The sequence below is a fragment of the Globicephala melas genome, chromosome 7 (genome assembly GCF_963455315.2).
Source record: "Globicephala melas chromosome 7, mGloMel1.2, whole genome shotgun sequence".
In the NCBI taxonomy this organism is placed as follows: domain Eukaryota; kingdom Metazoa; phylum Chordata; class Mammalia; order Artiodactyla; family Delphinidae; genus Globicephala; species Globicephala melas.
In genome coordinates this window covers 112,272,564-112,293,616 of record NC_083320.1, presented here as the reverse complement: position 1 = coordinate 112,293,616, position 21,053 = coordinate 112,272,564, and the positions used below count along the sequence as shown (strand labels likewise).

At 40.9% G+C, this 21,053-nt stretch overlaps 1 protein-coding gene across 7 annotated transcripts in view; it reads left to right on the top strand.

The window, feature by feature from the left end:
- Positions 1-21,053, top strand: part of OCA2 (OCA2 melanosomal transmembrane protein) — a 257,288-nt gene that overhangs the window by 87,586 nt on the left and 148,649 nt on the right. For all 7 annotated transcript variants that reach the window (XM_030840343.2, XM_060301520.1, XM_030840342.2 and 4 more), the window contains 5 exons: positions 1,054-1,125; positions 2,361-2,426; positions 5,211-5,267; positions 12,414-12,538; positions 15,525-15,663. In XM_030840343.2, the coding sequence (XP_030696203.1) occupies positions 1,054-1,125; positions 2,361-2,426; positions 5,211-5,267; positions 12,414-12,538; positions 15,525-15,663 (459 nt within the window). The remainder of the gene's footprint in view (positions 1-1,053; positions 1,126-2,360; positions 2,427-5,210; positions 5,268-12,413; positions 12,539-15,524; positions 15,664-21,053) is intronic.

Sequence of the window (21,053 nt, the reverse complement as noted above, 5' to 3'; positions counted from 1 at the left end):
GCATGCCATGTGTTCTTCCAGGGAAGTTGGAAGGCAGTGGCTGGCTGCAGAGGCTTATGGGAAGGTGTGGGAAGAGACCTGCCTTGCACACAGGACCCTTAGCAGCAGTGGCAACAGTCTCTGGGGTCCAAGGTAACAGCTGCGGCTCAGGGTGCACCATTTTACATTCACACCAGCAATGTTTGAGGCTTTCAAATTCTCTGCATCCTTACCTTTCTTTATATTTTGCCTTAGAAATTCCATGCCCACTTGAATTATAATTAAATAGAAAAAGTATTTTCATGGTTCAGTGGTAATACTGAAGTTTCAATTAGATTAAGCATTTTATAACAGTCTTAGTAATTGGGCAGAATTGATTTATATTGTGGAACTAATTCTCCAGTTGCCTATGGATTATATGGTAAATAATTAATGATAATTTACTGCAGGCTTCCTTATAGAACAAACTTTATCGAGCTTCTACTTCAGGATCATCTAATTATGCTGGAAATCTTTCTTTAGAAAGCAGACTGGTGATGGTTGTGTGTGTCTCTAGGGCATCCAGACTCTGAAACAAAGAAACTCATGATTTATTTATTGTCTTAATAGATATGGTATAAAATGGCCAATCTTCACAAATACTTATACCGATAGAAGCTTCTGTGTGTTTTATTTATTTTTTAAAAATATTTATTTATTTATTTTTGGCTGCATTGGGTCTTGGTTGCGGCACGTGGGATCTTTCGTTGTGGTTTGTGGGCTCTTTATTGTGGCATGTGGACTTCTCTCTAGTTGTGGTGCACAGGCTCCAGAGTGCATAAGCTCAGTAGTTGCGGTGTGCAGGCTCCAGAGTGCATGGGCTCTGTAGTTGCAACACATGGGCTCTCTAGTTGTGGCATGTGGGCTTAGTTTTCCTGTGGCATGTGGGATCTTAATTCCCCAACCAGTGATCAAACCCACTTCCCCTGCATTGGAACGTGGAAACTTAGCCACTGCACCACCAGGGAAGTCCCTTTCTGTGTGTTTTAATGTCCTGTGGATTAGAATGCAGTAATTTTCTATGTTTCTTTCCAGATTGTTCACAGAACACTGGCAGCCATGTTGGGTTCCCTTGCAGCATTAGCAGCGCTGGCTGTGATTGGAGATGTAAGTGTAACATTTTGAGTCAATGGCTTAGCACTCAATAGAGTGTCAGATTCAAAGACAGTCCAAGAATTAGGCATTAGCTGGTGATTTTACTTTTTAAATATACTCTTTCACATTTCCCATTAGTGACATGAACTTTACAGCATTGATGAGTAATTAACATTTGACTTTATCACACACATCCCAGTGGTGTTATTCTCCACCCTAGCTGAGGAAACGCTTGACTCATGGTGGTCAAGCATTTTCCCAGGTCATGCAGTTGAATTATGTTAGAGCTGGCCCTATGTACTGTCAGCCCATGGAAACTAGAAGAGGCCATCCTGGCTGGAGCAGAGAGGTGGGAGACAGTGAGTTTGGGGTTCTGTCCTGCAGACATCAGGAGGTCCCTGGATGTGCAAGTCTGGGGGGAATAGCACCCCCTCAGGGTCTGCGTGTGGTCCATCCTGCAGGGACATTGGAATGAATGTAGGGAAGCAAGAGAAGCCAAGTGCCCACTAGAGATGGAGGCCTTTGGAGCCTCCATCTTGAGGAGTAGTGCTGGAACTGACCAAGGTGGCAACATACAGAACTTAGGATTGAAAGCAACTCTGTAGAATTTCAGGAATTGTTCTGAAAAGTGCTACTAAAGGGCAGTCAGTCAACCAAAGAATAATAACTGGGGCTATGTGGGGCTATGTTCAGTTAGTTATTTATTGTTTTTTTATTTTCTTTTTCTTGACTAGAGTTGGTATAAACAAACACTAACTCTAAGGGTAAAATGTCCCAGCATCCTAAAACTTACACATAAACCACTGTTATTTTTATTAATTGTTAAGGAGTAGTGTAGTAGTAGTTATTTAATTCTAGAAATCACTGACGTAGCACATGGCTTGTGCTGCAGGAACCTCCCTGGACCACTGTGCAGTCCTTTTCCAACAACCAGGCTCTCCAAGTGCCCTCAGTTCCCAGTCTGGGTTCCCAGTCCCCCATGATTCTACCTTCCCTTAAGGACATGGACGGGGCTTAATAAATCTGCTTTTTTTTAATTGTCAAGTGCATAGGTTTGACGTTATTATGCTTTGGGTCACGAGTGTTTTTCAGTGATGATATAATCTGATTTCAAAGGCAAGCAGATGGTGTGACTTTCGACTCTGGTCCAATGAGTGGGTTTTCTGTAAAGGGCGGCATATATTTACAGTTTATCACCAGGAGGATGATGCCCAGGACTAATTGGCAAATTTGTGCTTTGATTGCAGAGACCTAGCCTGACGCACGTGGTGGAGTGGATTGATTTCGAGACGCTGGCCCTGCTGTTTGGCATGGTAATGACAGTCCTCCCAGTGGGACAGGGTCCCAAGCTTGCTGCAACCTTGGACCTTCTCTTTTGCCACTGCTGACTCTTAAAGACACTGTGATGCTTGACAATTAGGGCTTGATTGAGAAGTGTTTGTGCAGGTCTAGCTGATTTCTCCTGAGGAGGAATGGAGTGATTGGTGCTCTGATTAGTTAGCTGTAAAATTTCAGCCTAAGGCCTGTCTGACAGTGAAATAATCTTGCCATTCAGAAAATTTAGAAATTTTTAAAAGTTACTGTACTTAAAATATAAAATGGAATATCCTAAAGAGATGAACAATTTAAGTTTTTCAGTGATTGGAAAAGTACCTTTAATTATATGGATAAAGGAAGAAATGAAGAAATTGTCCCTAAGTAATTGTTTGTATATTTGCTGTTAAACAGACATTTTCAAGCGGCCCCTCTACTGTGTGCTATGAAGAGTGTCACCAAATGAACTTGTAGGAAGGGAACTTTAAGACACACTAGTGGGCTAGTGTGGTACATGAGCCATAAACAAACCTAACTGGAATAAGTGGAATTTGACAGGGGTCTGAACAGCAGTGGGAACGGCTACTGAACTCTTGAACAGACCCACAGCAGCTGAGTGATTTGAGGAGGGTGTTTCCTCTCAGGGCTAGAAGACTCACACTGTGTAAAGCAGGTCACCACATGCCCTCACCTCCTTGCTAATATTCTTTCTGCCCTAGCACCATGGAGGGCCCTGTTGCTCTAGGCTTCGGTGTGACCCAAAGTGGCTGCCTACTCTGTGGGTGGAGTGGGAGGAAGGTCAGTGGTCTGAACTCAGGCTTCATAGAGGAACGAATGTATTGGGTCCTGAAGTGTATAGCGTTTGGGCCTATGGAAGGAAGAAGGAAGGCATACCAGATGGCTTATAAAATAGGTTTTTAAAAAAACTTAAATGATTGGTATATTAGTTTTCTGGGGCTGACATAATAAAGTACCACAGACTGGGTGACTTAAACAACAGAACTGTATTTCCTCACAGTTCTGGAGGCTGGAAGTCTGAGATCAAGGTGTTGGCAGGGTTGGTTTCCTCTGAGGCTTCTCTCCTTGAATTGTAGATGATCATCTTCTCCCTATGTCCTCACATGATTGTCCCTCTGGGCATATCTGTGTCCTCATCTCTTCTTCTTATAAGGTCACCAGTCATACTGGGTTAGGGTTTCACTTTTTTTTTTTTTTTTTGCGGTACTCGGGCCTCTCACTGTTGGTGGCTTCTCCTGTTGCGGAGCACAGGCTCCGGATGCGCAGGCTCAGCAGCCATGGCTCACGGGCCCAGCCACTTCCCGGACTGGGGCATGAACACATGTCCCCTGCATTGGCAGGCAGACTCTCAACCACTGCGCCACCACAGAAGCCCAGAGCTTCACTTTAATTACCTTCTCAATATAGTTACATTTGGAGCTACTGGGGGTGGTTAGGATTTTTAAAATGAGTGGTTTAATTTTTTTTCTCAAATGGAATCGGTAGAACTTTGCAGAGACAGTCTATATAACTAGGCCCCTGCCTTTTCCACCCTGCTGCATGCCAGTCACTTACCCAGTCCCTGAGTTCCAGCATCTCTTGGGTGGTTCTGGCAGCTGACGTGTGGAACAGCTTCACCATGACAGTGGAAGACCACACAGGACCTACCCATCCACGTTCATGTGAAACTTCCATTGGTGTGTGAAGCTCCACATTCTATAAATGGCCTCACAGTGGCCATTTGGGTTAGGATGAATATCGTTGGTCATGCTAGACAAGGTAGATATCTGTACTGAGTCTATATTAATTTTTGGGCACTTTTGTTTTGCACTGTTTATTTGAAAGACAGCATTGGGCCCACTCTTTTCTAAATACTTTAGTTTACATAATGCTATTGAATTTTCACAACAACCTTACAAGGAACAGACATTCAGAGATGAGGTGAGAAAACCAAAGTACAGAGAATTAAATTTTTTGTTCAAAGTTACATTACTCCTAAGTAGCAGAATTGATATTTGAACCTGCATCTTCTCACTCCAAATTCAGCACGTGATACGTCACCATCTAAGGAGGTAGAATAGAGAATCTTCCAGAAAGTTCAGGCTGGTTGAAATGTCTGGTTGATTAGACTTAGAATAAATGGGACATTACTTTTTGTTACGATCTAGGATGATTATTCTCACCAACTCAGTGTCATCAGTAGAAAAACACAAGTGAGTAGGCCTTCTGGGTTCATATAGAACCCAGAGAATAATCGTTTCCATGTAACTACTCTTATTTGCTTGTCTTGATCAAATTGGTGATAAAAATCTATTAAATTATTTTAGGAAACAAAATTTAAGCCAGTTTAAAAGTCTTAAAACATTGAATTGTTGCTTGTGTGGACATTTAGGTGTAGAAGGCCACATTCTGTCCCATTTCATTCCCTGTTTCTAGCTTTGTGACTGTAAGTGAGTCACCTTCTATCTCTGCCTGCCAGTTTCCTGGTCTATAAGACAGAGAGTAATTATAACACAGTGTTCACTGTCAAGATCAGATGGAATGATAATGTACCTTGGGCACATATCCCTGGACAAATATAGAGGTGCAAACCCACTAGCAAGGGGCTTGATTCAGGGAGTTAGTAAGTAAACCACACTCATCAAGAGAGTGAGAAGCTTGATGAGGTGGTAGCTTTCACGCAGAGGCCAGAGGTCAGATTTGAAAGGGGTAACTCTGGTGTCATTTCAGGATGGTGCTGAATGCTGAAACATTCTCCTTGTCTCCTGTTTCTCTTTTCCCCACAGATGATTTTAGTAGCCATATTTTCAGAGACTGGATTTTTTGATTATTGTGCTGTAAAGGTAAGTTTGATGTGGCATTTAATAGTTATGTATTAATTAATTGACATATTTATTTTTCCACCATTACATATTTAGTGAATAAAACTACCACTTAAAGCAAATCTTTTAAAATTCTGTCCTCCTTTTCAAAATCACTGCTGAAAAGCTGGACATAGTTGCTGTGCTAATTTAGGTGCCTCTGAGTAACACTTTCAGCTTCTCAACAAATAACCAAAGAAGAGGATCAAGGAGAAGAGTACTAGAGTTGAGTGTTTGTATGATAGGGTTCAAATTGGCAGGTTGAGAGCTATGCACCAAAACTGTTTTGCACTTCAGAGTATCCAAATATTTTAAATCATCAGCTTCTGACTACTCCACTTTTTGGTGAAATAATTTCAATGATTACTTTCTAAACATTAAGCATATAAACATTCCTTTTTTTTCTTTACTGTATTTAATTAATTAATTATTAAAAAAAATCTGTATTGGAGTATAATCGCTTTACATTGTTGTGTTAGTTTCTGCTGTATAACGAAGTGAATCAGCTATACGTATACATATACCCCCATATACCCTGAGGAATCCACCAGCAAGTTCTGACTGGCAGAATTTGTACTGGTCCTGGCTGAAAACCCGGCCTGCGCCCAGCAGCCATACCACAGATGAGTCCATGGCCATGCCGCTCAGATCTCCCAGCTGGGTATTGGATATAGCTTTTGATGGTTTAGGGCCTCTTTCACTTGACCTAGCCATGTGGGTGACAGGGTCTTGGTGCTCCGGCCTGGTGTCAGGCCTGAGCCTCTGAGGTGGGAGTGCCAAGTTCAGGGCATTGGACCACCAGAGACCTCCCAACCACACATAATATCAAATGGCGAGAGCTCTTTCAGAACTCTCCATCTCAATGTGAAGACCCAGCTCCACGAACAGCCAGCAATCTCCAGTGCTGGACACCCCATGCCAAACAACTGGCAAGACAGGAACACAACACCACACATTAGCAGAGGGGATGCCTAAAATCATACTAAGTTCACAGACAACCCAAAACAGACCACCAGAAGCAGCCCTGACCACAAGAGAGACAAGATCCACCCCACCCACAAAAACACAAGCACCAGTCCCCCCCGCAGGAAGCCTACACAAGTCACTGAACCAGCCTCACCAACTGGAGGCAGAAACTAAAAGCAATAGGAACTATGAACCTTCAAACTGCAAAAAGGAGACCCCAAACACAGTAAGTTAAACAAAATGAGAAGACAGAGAAATATGCAGCAGATGAAGGAGCAAGGTAAAAACCCACCAGACCAAACAAATGAAGAGGAAATAGGCAGTCTGAAAAAGAATTCAGAGTAATGATAGTAAAGATGATCCAAAATATCGGAAATAGAATGGAGAAAATACAAGAAATGTTTAACAAGGACCTAGAAGAAGTAAAGAGCAAACAAGCATTGAAGAACAACACAAAACATGATATTACAAATTCTCTGGAAGGAATCAATAGCAGAATAATTGAGGCAGAAGAATGGATAAGTGACCTGGAAGATAAAATAGTGGAACTAACTACCACAGAGCAGAATAAAGAAAAAAGAATGAAAAGAATTGAGGACAGTCTCAGAGACTTCTGGGACAACATTAAACCCACCAGCGTTCAAATTATAGGGGTCCCAGAAGGAGAAGAGAAAAAGAAAGGCTCTGAGAAAATATTTGAGAGATTATAGTTGAAAACTTCCCTACCATGGGAAAGGAAATAGTCAGTCAAGTCCAGGAAGCTCAGAGAGTCCCATACAGGATCAGTCCAAGGAGAAACATGTCAAGACAGATATTAATCAAACTATCAAAAATTAAAAAGAAAAAAAATATTATAAGCAGCAAGGGAAAAGAAACACATAATATACAAGGGACTCCCCATAAGGTGAACAGCTGATCTTTCAGCAGAAACTGCAAGCCAGAAGGGAGTGGCAGGGCATACTTGAAGTGATGAAAGAGAAAAACCTACAAACAAGATTACTCTACCCAGCAAGGATCTCATTCAGATTTGATGGAGAAATGAAAACATTTACAGACAAGCAAAAGTAAAGAAACTCAGCACCACCAAACCAGCTTTAAAACAAACGCTAAAGGAACTTCTCTAGGCAGGAAACAAAAGAGAAGGAAAAGACCTACAATAACAACTCCAAAACAATTAAGAAAATGGTAATAGCAAAAAACATATTGATAATTACCTTAAAGGTAAATGGATTAAATGTTCTAACCAAAAGACATAAGCTGCCTGAATGGATATAAAAACAAGGCCCATATATATGCTGTCTACAAGAGACCCACTTCAGACCTAGGGACACATACAGACTGAAAGTGAGGGGATGGAAAAACATATTCCATGCAAATGCAAATCAAAAGGGAGCTGGAGTAGCAATATTCATATCAAATGAAATAGACTTTAAAATAAAGACTATTAAAAGAGACAAGGACACTACATAAAGACCAAGGGATCAATACAAAGAAAAAGATATAACAATTGTAAATATTTATGCACCTAACATTGGAGCACCTTATTACATAAGGTAAATGCTAACAGCCATAATAGGGGAAGTCGACAGTAACACAATCATAGGAGGGGAATTTAACACCCCACTTTCACCAATGGACATATCATCCAAAATGAAAATAAATAAGGAAACACAAGCTTTAAATGATACACTAAACAAGATGGACCTCATTGATATTTATAGGACATTACATCCAAAAACAACAGAATACACATTTTTCTCAAGTGCTCATGGAACATTCTCCAGGATAGATCATATCTTGGGTCACAAATCAAGCTGTGGTAAATTTAAGAAAATTGAAATTGTCTCGTGTCTTTACTGACCATAACGCTATAAGACTAGATACCAATTACAGAAAAAAAAACTGTAAAAGATAGAAACACATGCAGGCTAAACAATACACTACTAAATAACAAATAGATCACTGAAGAAATCAAAGAGGAAATCAAAAAATACCTAGAAACAAATGACAATGAAAACACGACAACCCAAAACCTACGGGATGCTGCAAAAGCAGTTCTAAGAAGGAAGTTTATAGCAATACAATCTTACCTCAAGAAACAAAAAACATCTCAAACAACTTCACGTTACATCTAAAGCAAGTAGAGAAAGAAGAATGAAAAGCACCCCAAAGTTAGCAGAAGGAAAGAAATCATAAAGATCAGATCAGAAATAAATGAAAAAGAACTGAAAGAAACAATAGCAAAAATCAATAAAACTAAAAGCTGGTTCCTTGAGAAGATAAACAAAATTGATAAACCATTAGCCAGACACATCAAGAAAAAGAGGGAGAAGACTCCAATCAACAGATTAAGAAACGAAAAGAAGTAACAACTGACACTGCAAGAAATAAAAAGGATAATGAGGGACTACTACAAGAACTATATGCCAATAAAATGGACAATCTGGAAGAAATGGACAAATTCTTAGAAAAGCACAACCTTACATGACTGAACCAGGAAGAAATAGAAAATATAAACAGACCAATCACAAGAACTGAAATTGAAACTGTGATTAAAAATTTTCCAACAAACAAAAGCCCAGGACCAGATGGATTCAGGCGAATTCTATGAAACATTTAGAGAAGAGCTAACACCTATCCTTCTCAAACTCTTCCAAAGTATAGCAGAGGGAGGAACACTCCCAAACTCATTCTATGAGACCACCAGCACCCTGATACCAAAACCAGACAAATATGTTACAAAAAAAGAAAACCACAGGCAAATATTACTGATGAACATAGGTGCAAAAATCCTGAACAAAATACAAGCAAACAGAATCCCATGGCACATTAAAAGGATCATACACAATGACCAAGTGGGGTTTATCGCAGGAATGCAAGGATTCTTCAATATATGCAAATCAATCAATGTGATAAACCATATTAACAGATTGAAGGAAAAAACCATATGCTCATCTCAATAGATGCAGAAAAAATTTTTGACAAATTTCAACACCGATTTATGATAAAATCCCTCCAGAATGTAGGCATAGAGCAAACCCACCTCAATGTGATAAAGGCCATATATGACAAACCCAGAGCCAACATCGTTCTCAATGGTGAAAAACTGAAACCGTCCTCTAAGATCAGTAAAAAGACAAGGTCGCCCACTCTCAACACTATTATTCAACATAGTTTTGGAAGTTTTAGCCACAGCAATCAGAGAAATTGGAAAAGAAGAAGTAAAACTGTCACTGTTTGCAGATGACATAATACTATACATAAAGAATCCTAAAGATGCTACCAGAAAACTACTAGAGCTAATCAATGAATTTGGTAAAGTAGCAGTATAAAAAATTAATGCACAGAAATCTCTTGCATTCCTATGCACTAATGATGAAAAACCTGAAAGAAATTAAGGAAACACTCCCATTTACCATTACAACAAAAAAGTAAAATACCTAGGAATAAACCTACCTAAGGAGACAAAAGACCTGTATGCAGAAAAGTATAAGACACTGATGAAAGAAATTAAAGATGATACAAACATATGGAGAGATATAGCATGTTCTTGGATTGGAAGAATCAACATTGTGAAAATGACTATACTACCCAAAGCAATCTATAGATTCAATGTATCCCTATCAAACTACCAATGGCATTTTTCACAGGACTAGAACATGAAATTTCGGCATATGTATGGAAACACAAAAGACCCCGAATAGCCAAAGCAATATTGAGAAAGAAAAATGGAGCTGGAGGAATCAGGCTCCTGGACTTCAGACTAAACTACAAAGCTACATTAATCAAGACAGTATGGTACTGGCACAAAAACAGAAATATAGATCAATGGAACAAGATAGAAAGCCCAGAGATAAACCCACACACATATGGTCACCGTATCTTTGATAAAGGAGGCAAGAATATACAATGGAGAAAAGACAGCGTCTTCAAAAAGTGGTGCTGGGAAAACTGGACAGCTACATGTAAAAGAATGAAATTAGAACACTTCCTAACACCATACACAAAAATAAACTCAAAATAGATTAAAGACCTAAATATAAGGCCAGACACTATAAAACTCTTAGAGGAAACTCATAGGCAGAACACTCTATGACATAAATCACAGCAAGATCCTTTTGACCCGCCTCCTAGAGAAATGGAAATAGAAACAAAAATAAACAAATGGGACCTACTGAAACTTAAAAACTTTTGCACAACCAAGGAAACCATAAATAAGACTAAAAGACCACCCTCAGAATGGGAGAAAATATTTTCAAATGAAGCAATGGACAAAGGATTAATCTCCAAACTATACAAGCAGCTCATGCAGCTCAATATCAATAAAACAAACGACCCAATCTAAAAATGGGCAGAAAACCTAAATAAATATTTCTCCAAAAAAGATATACAGATTGCCAAAAAACACATGAAAGGATGCTCAACATCACTAATCATTAGAGATATGCGAATCAAAACTGCAATGAGTTATTACGTGACACCAGTCAGAATGGCCATCATCAAACAATCTACAAACAATAAATGCTGGAGAGGGTGTGGAGAAAAGGGAACCCTCTTGCACTGTTCGTGGGAATGCCATTATGGAGAACAGTATGGAGGTTCCTTAAAAAACTAAAAATAGAAGTACCAAATGACACTGCAATCCCACTACTGGGCATATACCCTGAGAAAACCATAATTCAAAGAGTCATGTACCACAATGTTTATTGTAGCACTATTTACAATAGCCTGGACATGGAAGCAACCTAAGTGTCCATTGACAGATGAATGGATAAAGAAGATGTGTCACATATATACAATGGAATATTACTCAACCATAAAAAGAAATGAAATTGAATTATTTGTAGTGAGGTGGATGGACCTAGAATCTGTCATACAGAGTGAAGCAAGTCAGAAAGAGAAAAGCAAATATTGTATGCTAACACATATATATAGAATTCAAAACAAAAATCATTCTGAAGAACCTAGAGGCAGGACAGAAATAAAGATGCAGATGTAGAGAATGGACTTGAGAACACAGGTCAGGGATGGGTAAGCTGGGATGAAGTGAGAGAGTAGCATTAACATATATACACTACCAAATATAAAATAGATAGCTAGGGGGAAGAAGCTGCATAGCACAGGGAGATCAGGTTGGTGCTTTGTGACCACCTAGAGAGATGGGATAGGGAGTGTGGTAGGGAGACGCAAGAGGAAGTGGAGGGCTTCCCTGGTGGCGCAGTGGTTGAGAGTCCACCTGCCAATGCAGGGGACGCGGGTTCGTGCCCCGGTCCGGGAAGATCCCACATGCCGTGGAGCGGCTGGGCCCATGAACCATGGCCACTGAGCCTGCGCGTCCCGAGTCTGTGCTCTGCAACGGTAGAGGCCACAACAGTGAGAGGCCCGCGTACCGGGAAAAAAAAAAAAAAAAAGGGGGAAGGGGATATGGGGATACATGTATACATATAGGTGATTCACTTCATTATACAGCAGAAACTAACACAACCTTTTAAAACAATTATACTCCAATAAATCTGTTACAAAAACAAACAAAGAATTTGTATTGGTCCTATTACTCAGGGTTGGCAGGAAGACATCTTGTCGTGCTCTGCTAACGAAAGACTAGTGCTGGGCTTGAATTTTTAAAATTTGAAACTGAAAATTTCTTTTAAAAAAATATTTACTTTACAAAGTCCTTTCCAAACCTTGAATGATAGAACAATTCTGTGATTTTTGCTATCTTTGTGCACCACCTTGCACCTCCCAGGTACTATCTGGCCTCTTCCTCACAATACCTTGGTACTGAAAGTAATCCCTAGATCTCCAAAGATCAGCAGACTCTAGGGTCAGGTGGATCCCAAATTCACAGCCCAAGCTGTCCAACCAAAAAGAGTGTGTAAAAGACTAGGGGATGCATGGGTGACAGGCCGTCACCTTGTGACAGATTGACCACTACAGGGCACCAAGAAGGAGAATCTGAGGGAAGGAACATAGGCCAGGGTGGATTTAGAACGTCCAGGTCCAGCCATTACTGCCTCATCTCAGCAGATTTAGGAGTTTGTGGGTCTAAGTTTTAATCCTCCATGCAATGTTTATTTAGACCTTAGTTTTAGAGACCCTAATGAAATGTTGCATCTGTTCTTTGACCCTGCTGATCCTGGCTTGTTCTTTATTGCGCTGCAGGCATACAAACTGTCCCGGGGAAGAGTGTGGGCCATGATCATCATGTTGTGTCTCATTGTCGCCGTCCTTTCTGCCTTCCTGGACAACGTCACCACAGCGCTCCTCTTCACTCCCGTGACCATAAGGTAGGCAAAGTGGCACCGTGTGGGCATCAGGCCAGGCTCACAGCAGCGCATGCTGGCTGCTGACCTTGCCCTTCACCCGTGTGCTTGGGTCCGACCTGCACACCCACTGGGACTGTGGCTCTGTGTGCACGGCTGTGACAGTGGCAGTGGTGGTTGCAGAAATGCTGCAGAAGTCAGCACACATGGGCCTTTGTGTACTGTGGGACAGACCATCAGGGGCCAGGAGTTCTGGTCCATGGGCTCCGTGGGGCACTCAGCCAGAGAGTGGGAGGTGGGGCTGCTGTCCTGCTCTGGCAGGCTCCTCGTGGAAGGATTGGACCTGGCAAGGCCTTGAAAGGCAACTTTGGGAAAGAGAAATTTGGTTTGATTCTATTTTGCTCCTTTTAATTCCATCCACTTCCTTTGTTTGACATTCACCGAGCAGCACAGGCTGATCACCAGGTGCCTCCTGGGGATTGGGCTTCAGCCTGTCATTGTGCAGCCCCTTCCAAGGTCATGGATGTACACTTGTACCTAGACTTTATGTTCCTTATTTTAAAGATGGTTCCCAGCATATCATGGTCTTCCCCTGCTTAGACCCATCATGTGCTGGTGCTGGCTGCTCCTCGGGAGACTGAGGGGACACAGGTATGGCTGGTGGTTTCTGGGAAGCTAGGTAGTGAGGACCTTTAGACAAATCACTTCAGCTGCACTGATCTGGGTTGTGCCATCAAAGAGATTAACCCAAACTAGTGTTCTGAGGATTCTGCCAGATAAGAGATTCTGCTGCACTTGAGGCATGAGACACAGCAAGTTCAATGTCACCAGCGAGGGGCTACTTCCAGAGCTCAGGACTAATTCTGGGCAATACCTTTGTTGTTGGAAGAGTAGTGACCCTCAGAGGAGGAGGGAGTTGGAGTGTGGGGTGGGGAGAGGAGAATGAAGGTTAGAGAGGAGCAGACAGCGGGCAGCACCCCACGGATTGGCCTGCAGTGTCACAAGTCAGTCCGTTGCTCAGGCTTCTGCAAGCTTGACTACATTGTCATGGCCCACGTGCAAATATAGATTTGAGGGGGAGGGACGCTGGACTCAGCATGCCTGCACAGGGAGCATAGCACCTCCCAGTACCTAAGGGTTCTTCTGAGGGTAAATGCGGGATGGAGGGCGTTGTAAACTGTAGCACATGCTAAAACCAACCCTGCCCCTAGGACACCTCAGGGGGCAAGAGGCAGTTCACACCCACCCCACTTCAACCAGGGCAACTCTGCTGCTGACACTGGTTTGAAAATCATCTCACAATGTGCCAGATTCCAGCATGTCACTGCACTCTCTGATGATGGCACACACGTTCTCAGCATCCCTGTATAACCTGGGCAGCTGAGGGTTGTCTCAGCCTTGCTGGGATTTGTTTATATCCTTAGTGTTCTAGGAACTGGCTTTGTAATTTTTTTTTTTTTTTTGGTACACGGGCCTCTCACTGTTGTGGCCTTTCCCGTTGCGGAGCCCAGGCTCCAGACGCGCAGGCTCAGCGGCCATGGCTCATGGGCCCAGCCGCTCCATGGCCTGTGGGATCTTCTCGGACCAGGGCACAAACCCACGTCCCCTGCATCGGCAGGCGGACTCTCAACCACTACACCACCAGGGAAGCCCTGGCTTTGTAATTTTATGTGAGAATAGCAATTCCATTTATTAGTCTAAAAATTACATCTTTCAAGATTGAAATGTTGGCGTGCTCAGATTCACTGTTTATACTATCATATTCTTCATGACTCTATAAACTTAATCACATTTCTTCTGCCTTTGTCTGGATTGGGTAGCGCTAGTCTTTACAGTTAAACAGCCAGATCTGGCATTGCTGGTTAGCATGCACTAATCCTTTTCTTGCTAGAAGCAGAGCCGGGGCATCCTAAGCTGATAGCTTCTGCTGCTGATTGGGATCTGTTACTCTTTTTTGGATTCATCCCTGTCCCTGGTCCCTGGACACTGCTCCCTTCTCAGCTTCCACACGGTTCTGTAGGCCAGTCCCCCTCGGAAGAGCTGCTGGCTGTGATCTGAGCTGGGAGGTGGTAGAAAGGACCCTTGAGGGACTTCCCAGACTCCACGCTTCCACTGCAGGGGGCATGGGTTCAATCCCTGGTCAAGGAACTAAGATCCTGCATGCCGTGGAGTGGCCAAAAAAAAAAAAGGACCCTTGAATGCAGCAGGGACACCCTTCACTGCCAACTTCCACACCCAGGCCTGGCTTCTGTAAGGAAGTGGGCAATGTGATGGGCAGGTGGAGGAGGAAATACCATGAGGTATTTCCTAAACTTTCTTTAGAGTAGCCTTTTCTCAACTGTGGGCTCAGTGGACCTACTTGCGGAGCTCTAAACGCTGCTGCCCAGGCCCAGGCCCAGGAATTGATCTGTTGTGAGCTGGGCAGCAAGACTGTCAAGATTCCCAGACAAATCTAGTGTGTAGCCAAGGTGGAGAACCACTGCTGTAGAGTGTGCGCTCCTTGTTAATATTAAGCTTAGGGCCTCAGCATTTGAAAAGTGTAAGGTGGGTATGGAGCTAGGTTGGCAGGCATGGTGTGAGACACTGGGTGGCGGTGCTTTATGCTCTAGCCTCATCCTATTCAGAGGGGTCTGGTGGCAAAGATGCATTCATCTGTGCCAGGGCCTTCCCTGCACAGGGTCCTGCACCCTGAGTGCTTCCTCCAGACCTGTGGGGGCGAGGCAGGAGTATATTTTCACATGGATGGTTCAGATGGGTTTTATGTTAATTTTCAGAGAAATCTAATGCTGCGAGTCAAATTTATCCAGTAGCTCTGTAGCACTATTGTCGTTTTTTACCCCTCAACATTGCTCTTCTCACAGGTGTGTGAGTGTGTGTGCACATGTGCACAAGCACATGCACACACATGCCTCCCTTGTACAAGCAAATGCTTTAAAAAAAATTAAGTCTCACATGGGCAATTCACAATGTGAATAGTGGGACTGTTTTCATTTTCCTCCATTCATGACAGATTGTGTGAGGTGCTCAATCTTGATCCAAGACAAGTCCTGATTGCAGAAGTGATCTTCACAAACATTGGAGGAGCTGCCACTGCCATTGGGGACCCACCAAATGTCATTATTGTTTCCAACGAGGAGTTGAGGAAAATGGTATGTATCAGTATAACAGAGTTGCTTCCAATAAATATAAGTGTGCAGCTTACCTGCACACTTAATAAAATTTTACCCTAAATGGATGTCACTTCTTCATATGAAGTGCTTTTGGTCATCTTGAGAGTGGGAAGTTAGGTGACTGATCTGCTAATTTAGAGTTAAGTGGTCTGAATTGATTTCATTCTTTTTTTTAAACATCTTTATTGGAGTATAATTGCTTTACAATGGTGTGTTAGTTTCTGCTGTATAACAAAGTGAATCAGCTATACATACACATATATCCCCATATCTCCTCCCTCTTGCATCTGCCTCCCACCCCTCTAGATGAACACAAAGCACTGAGCTGATCTCCCTGTGCTATGCAGCTGCTTCCCACTAGCTATCTATTTTAAATTTGGTAGTTTATATATGTCAATGCCACTCCCTCACTTTGTCCCAGCTTATCCTTCCACATCCCCGTGTCCTCAAGTCCATTCTCTATGTCTGCATCTTTATTCCTGTCCTTCCCCAGGTTCTTCAGAACCTGGTTTATTTTTTTATTTTTTTATTTTTTTTAGATTCCATATATATGTGTTAGTATACGGTATTTGTTTTTCTCTTTATGACTTACTTCATTCCATATGACAGATTCTAGGTACACACACCTCACCACAAATAACTCAATTTCATTTCTTTTTATGGCTGGGTAATATTCCATTGTATATATGTGCCACAACTTCTTTATCCATTCATCTGTCAATGGACACTTAGGTTGCTTCAATGTCCTGGTTATTGTAAATAGAGCTGTAGTCAACATTGTGGTACATGACACTTTTTGAATTATGGTTTTCTCAGGGCATATGCCCAGTAGTGGGATTTCTGGGTCATATGGTAGTTCTATTTTTAGTTTTTTTTTTGGTGGTACGCGGGCCTCTCACTGTTGTGGCCTCTCCCGTTGCATAGCACAGGCTCCGGACGCGCAGGCTCAGCGGTCATGGCTCACGAGGCCAGCCGCTCCGTGGCATGTGGGATCTTCCCAGACCAGGGCACGAACCCGTGTCCCCTGCATCGGCAGGCAGACGCTCAACCACTGCGCCACCAGGGAAGCCTTATTTTCAGTTTTTTAAGGAACCTCCATGCTGTTCTCCATAGTGGCTGTAACAATTTACATTCCCACCAACAGTGCAGGAGGGTTCCCTTTTCTCCACACCCTCTCCAGCATTAATTGTTTGTAGATTTTTTGATGATGGCCATTCTGACCGGTGTCAGGTGATATCTCATTCTAGTTCTGATTTGCATTTTTCTAGTGATTAGTGATGTTGAGCATCCTTTCATGTATTTGTTGGCAATCTGTATATCTTCATTGCAGAAATGTCTATTTAGGTCTTCTGCCCATTTTTGGATTCGGTTAATTGTTCTTTTGATAGAGATGTATGAGCTACTTGTATATTTTGGAGATTAATCCTTTGTCCGTTGCTTCATTTGCAAATATTATCTCCCATTCTGAAGGTTGTCTTTTCATCTTGTTTATGGTTTCCTTTGCTGTGCAAAAGCTTTTAAGTTTTATTACCGTACTGTCTTAATTATTGTAGCTTTGTAGTATAGTTGGAAGTCAGGAAGCCTAATTCCTCCAGCTCTGTTTTTCTTACTCAAGATTGTTTTGGCTATTCGGGGTCTTTTGTGTTTCCATACAGATTCTGAAAATTTTTGTGCTAGTTCTGTGAATAATGCCATTGGTAGTTTGATAGGGATTGCATTCGATCTGGAGATGGCTTTGAGTAGTATAGTCATTTTCACTATGTTGATTCTTCCAATCCAGGAACGTGGTATATCTCTCCATCTGTTGGTATCATCTTTAATTTGTTTCAACAGTGTCTTATAGTTTTCTGCATACAGATCTTTTGTTTCCCTAGGTAGGTTTATTCCTAGGTATTTTATTCTTTTTGTTGCAATGGTAAATGGGAGTGTTTTCTTAACTTCTCTTTCAGATTTTTCACCATTAGTGTATAGGAATGCAAGAGATTTCTGTGCATTAATTTTGTATCCTGCTACTTTAGCAAATTCATTGATTAGCTCTAGCAGTTTTCTGGTAGCATCTTTAGGATTCTCTATGTATAGTATCATGTCATCTGCAAAGAGTGGCAATTTTACTTCTTCTTTTCCAATTTGGATTCCTTTTATTTCTTTTTCTTCTCTGATTGCTGTGACTAAAACTTCCAAAACTATGTTGAATAATAGTGGTGAGAGTGGGCAACTTTGTCTTGTGCCTGATCTTAGAGGAAATGTTTTCAGTTTTTCATCACTGAGAACGATGTTGGCTGTGAGTTTGTCATACATGGCCTTTATTATGATGATATAAGTTCCCTGTATGCCTACTTTCTGAAGGGTTTCTATCATAAGTGGGTATTGAATTTTGTCAAAAGCTTTTTCTGCATCTAATGAGATGATCATATCGTTTTTCTCCTTCAATTTGTTAATATTGTTTCTCACATTGTTTGATTTGCATACATTGAAGAATTCTTGCATTCCTGAGGTAAAACCCACTTGATCATAGTGTATGATCCTTCTTATATGCTGTTGGATTCTGTTTAGTAGTATTCTGTTGAGGATTTTTGCATCTATATTCATCAGTGATATTGGTCTGTCATTTTCTTTTCTTGTGGTATCTTTGTCTGTTTTTGGTATCAGAATGATGTTGGCCTCGTAGAATGGGTTTGGGAGTGTTCCTCCCTCTGCTATATTTTGCAAGAATTTGAGAAAGATAGGTGTTAGCTCTTCTCTAAATGTTTGATAGAATTTGCCTGTGAAGCCATCTGGTCCTGGGCTTTTGTTTGTTGGAAGATTTTAAATCACAGTTTCAATTTCAGTGCTTGTGATTGGTCTGTTTATTTTTTCAATTTCTTCCTGGATCAGTATCAGAAGGTTGTGCTTTTCTCAGAGTTTGTCCATTTCTTCAGGTTGTCCATTTTATTGGCATATAGTTGCTTGTAGTAATCTCTCATGATCCTTTGTATTTCTGCAGTGTCAGTTGTTACTTCTCCTTTTTCATTTCTAATTCTGCTGCTTTGAGTCTTCCTTTATTTTTTGATGAGTCTGGCTAAAGATTTGTCAATTTTGTTTATCTTTTCAAAGAACAAGCTTTGAGGTTTATTTTTCTTTGCTATTGTTTCCTTCATTTCTTTTTCATTTTTTTTCTGATCTGAACTTTATGATTTCTTCCCTTCTGCTAACTTTGGGGTTATTTTGTTCTTCTTTCTCTAATTGCTTTAGGTGTAAAGGTTTATTTGAGGTTATTTTGTTTCTTGAGGTAGGATTGTATTGCTATAAACTTCCCTCTTAGAACTGCTTTTGCTGCATCCCATAGGTTTTGGGTCATCATGTTTTTATTGTCAATTGTTTCTAGGCATTTTTTGATTTCCTCTTTGATTTCTTCAGTGATCTCTTGGTTATTAAGCAGTGTATTGGTTAGTCTCCATGTGCATGTATTTTTTTACAGATTTTCTGTAATTGATATCTATTCTCACAGTGTTGTGATCAGAAAAGATGCTTGATACGATTTCAATTTTCTTAAATTTATCAAGGCTTGATTTGTGACCCAAGATATGATCTATCCTGGAGAATGTTCCATGAGCACTTGAGAAGAAAATGTATTCTGTTGTTTTTGGATGGAAGGTCCTATAAATATCAATTAAGTCCATCTTGTTTAATGTGTCATTTAAAGCTTGTGTTTACTTATATATTTTCATTTTGGATGATCTGTCCATTGGTGAAAGTGGGATGTTAAAGTCCCTTATTATTTTTGTGTTACTGTCGATTTCCCCTTTTATGGCTGCTAGCATTTGCCTTATGTATTGAGGTGCTCCTATGTTGGGTGCATAAATATTTACAATTGTTATATCTTCTTGGATTGATCCCTTGATCATTATGTAGTTTCCTTCTTTGTCTCTTGTAATAGTCTTTATTGTAAAGTCTGTTTTGTCTGATATGAGAATTGCTACTCCAACTTTCTTTTGATTTTCATGGAATATTGTTTTACATCCCTTCACTTTCAGTTTGTATATGTCCCTAGGTCTGAAGTGGGTCTCTTGTAGACAGCATATATTTGGGTCTTGTTTTTGTATCATTCAGCCAGTCTATGTCTTTTGGTTGGAACATTTAATCCATTTACCTTTAAGGCAATTATCAATATGTATGTTCCTATTACCATTTTCTTAATTGTTTTGGGTTTGTTATTGTAGATCCTTTCCTCCTCTTGTGTTTCCTTCCTAGAGAAATTCCTTTAGCATTTGTTGTAAAACTGGTTTGGTGGTGCTGAATTCTCTTAGCTACTGCTTATCTGTAAAGTTTTTAATTTCTATGTTGAATCTGAATGAGATCCTTGCTGGGTAGAGTAATCTTGGTTGTAGGTTTTTCCCTTTCATCACTTCAAATATATCTTGCCACTCCCTCCTGACTTGCAGAATTTCTGCTGAGAAATCAGCTGTTAACCTTATGGGGATTCCCTTACATGTTATTTCTTGCTTTTCCCTTGCTGCTTTTAATATTATTTTATTTGTATTTAATTTTTGATAGTTTTATTAATATGTGTCTTGGCATGTTTCTCCTTGGATTTATCATGTATTGGATGCTCTGCGTTTCATGGACTTGATTATTTCCTTTCCCATATTAAGGAAGTTTTCAACTATATTCTCTTGAAATATTTTCTCAGGTCCTTTCTTTTTCTCTTCTTCTGATACCCCTCTAATCTGAATGTTGGTGCATTTAATGTTGTCCCAGAGGTCTCTTTGACTGTCTTCAATTTTTTTTCATTCTTTTTTCTTTATTCTGCTCTGCAGTAGTTATTTCCACTATTTTATCTTCTGGGTCACTTATCCATTCTTCTGCATCAGTTATTCTTCTATTGATTCCTTCTAGAGAATTTTTAATATTATTTTTTGTGTTGTTCATCATTATTTGTTTGCTCTTTACTTCTTCTAGGTCCTTGTTAACCATTTCTTATATTTTCTCCATTCTATTTTCAAAATTTTGGATCGTCTTTACGATCCTTACTCTGAATTCTTTTCAGATAGATTGCCTATTTCATCTTCATTTGTTTCGTCAGGGCTGTTTTTACCTTGCTCCTTTATCTGCTGCATATTTCTCTGTCTTCTAACTTTGCTTAACTTACTGTGTTTGGGGTCTCCTTTTTGCAGGTTTCAGGTTTGTAGCTCCTGTTGTTTTTGGTGTCTGCCTCCAGTGGGTAAGATTGGTTGAGTGGGTTGTATAGGCTTCCTGCTTGAGGGGACTGGTGCCTGTGTTCAGGTGGATGAGGCTGGATCTTGTCTTTCTGGTGGGCAGGACTGCATCTGGTGGTGTGTTTTGGGGTGTCTGTGAACTTATTATGATTTTAGGCAGCCTCTGCCAATGGG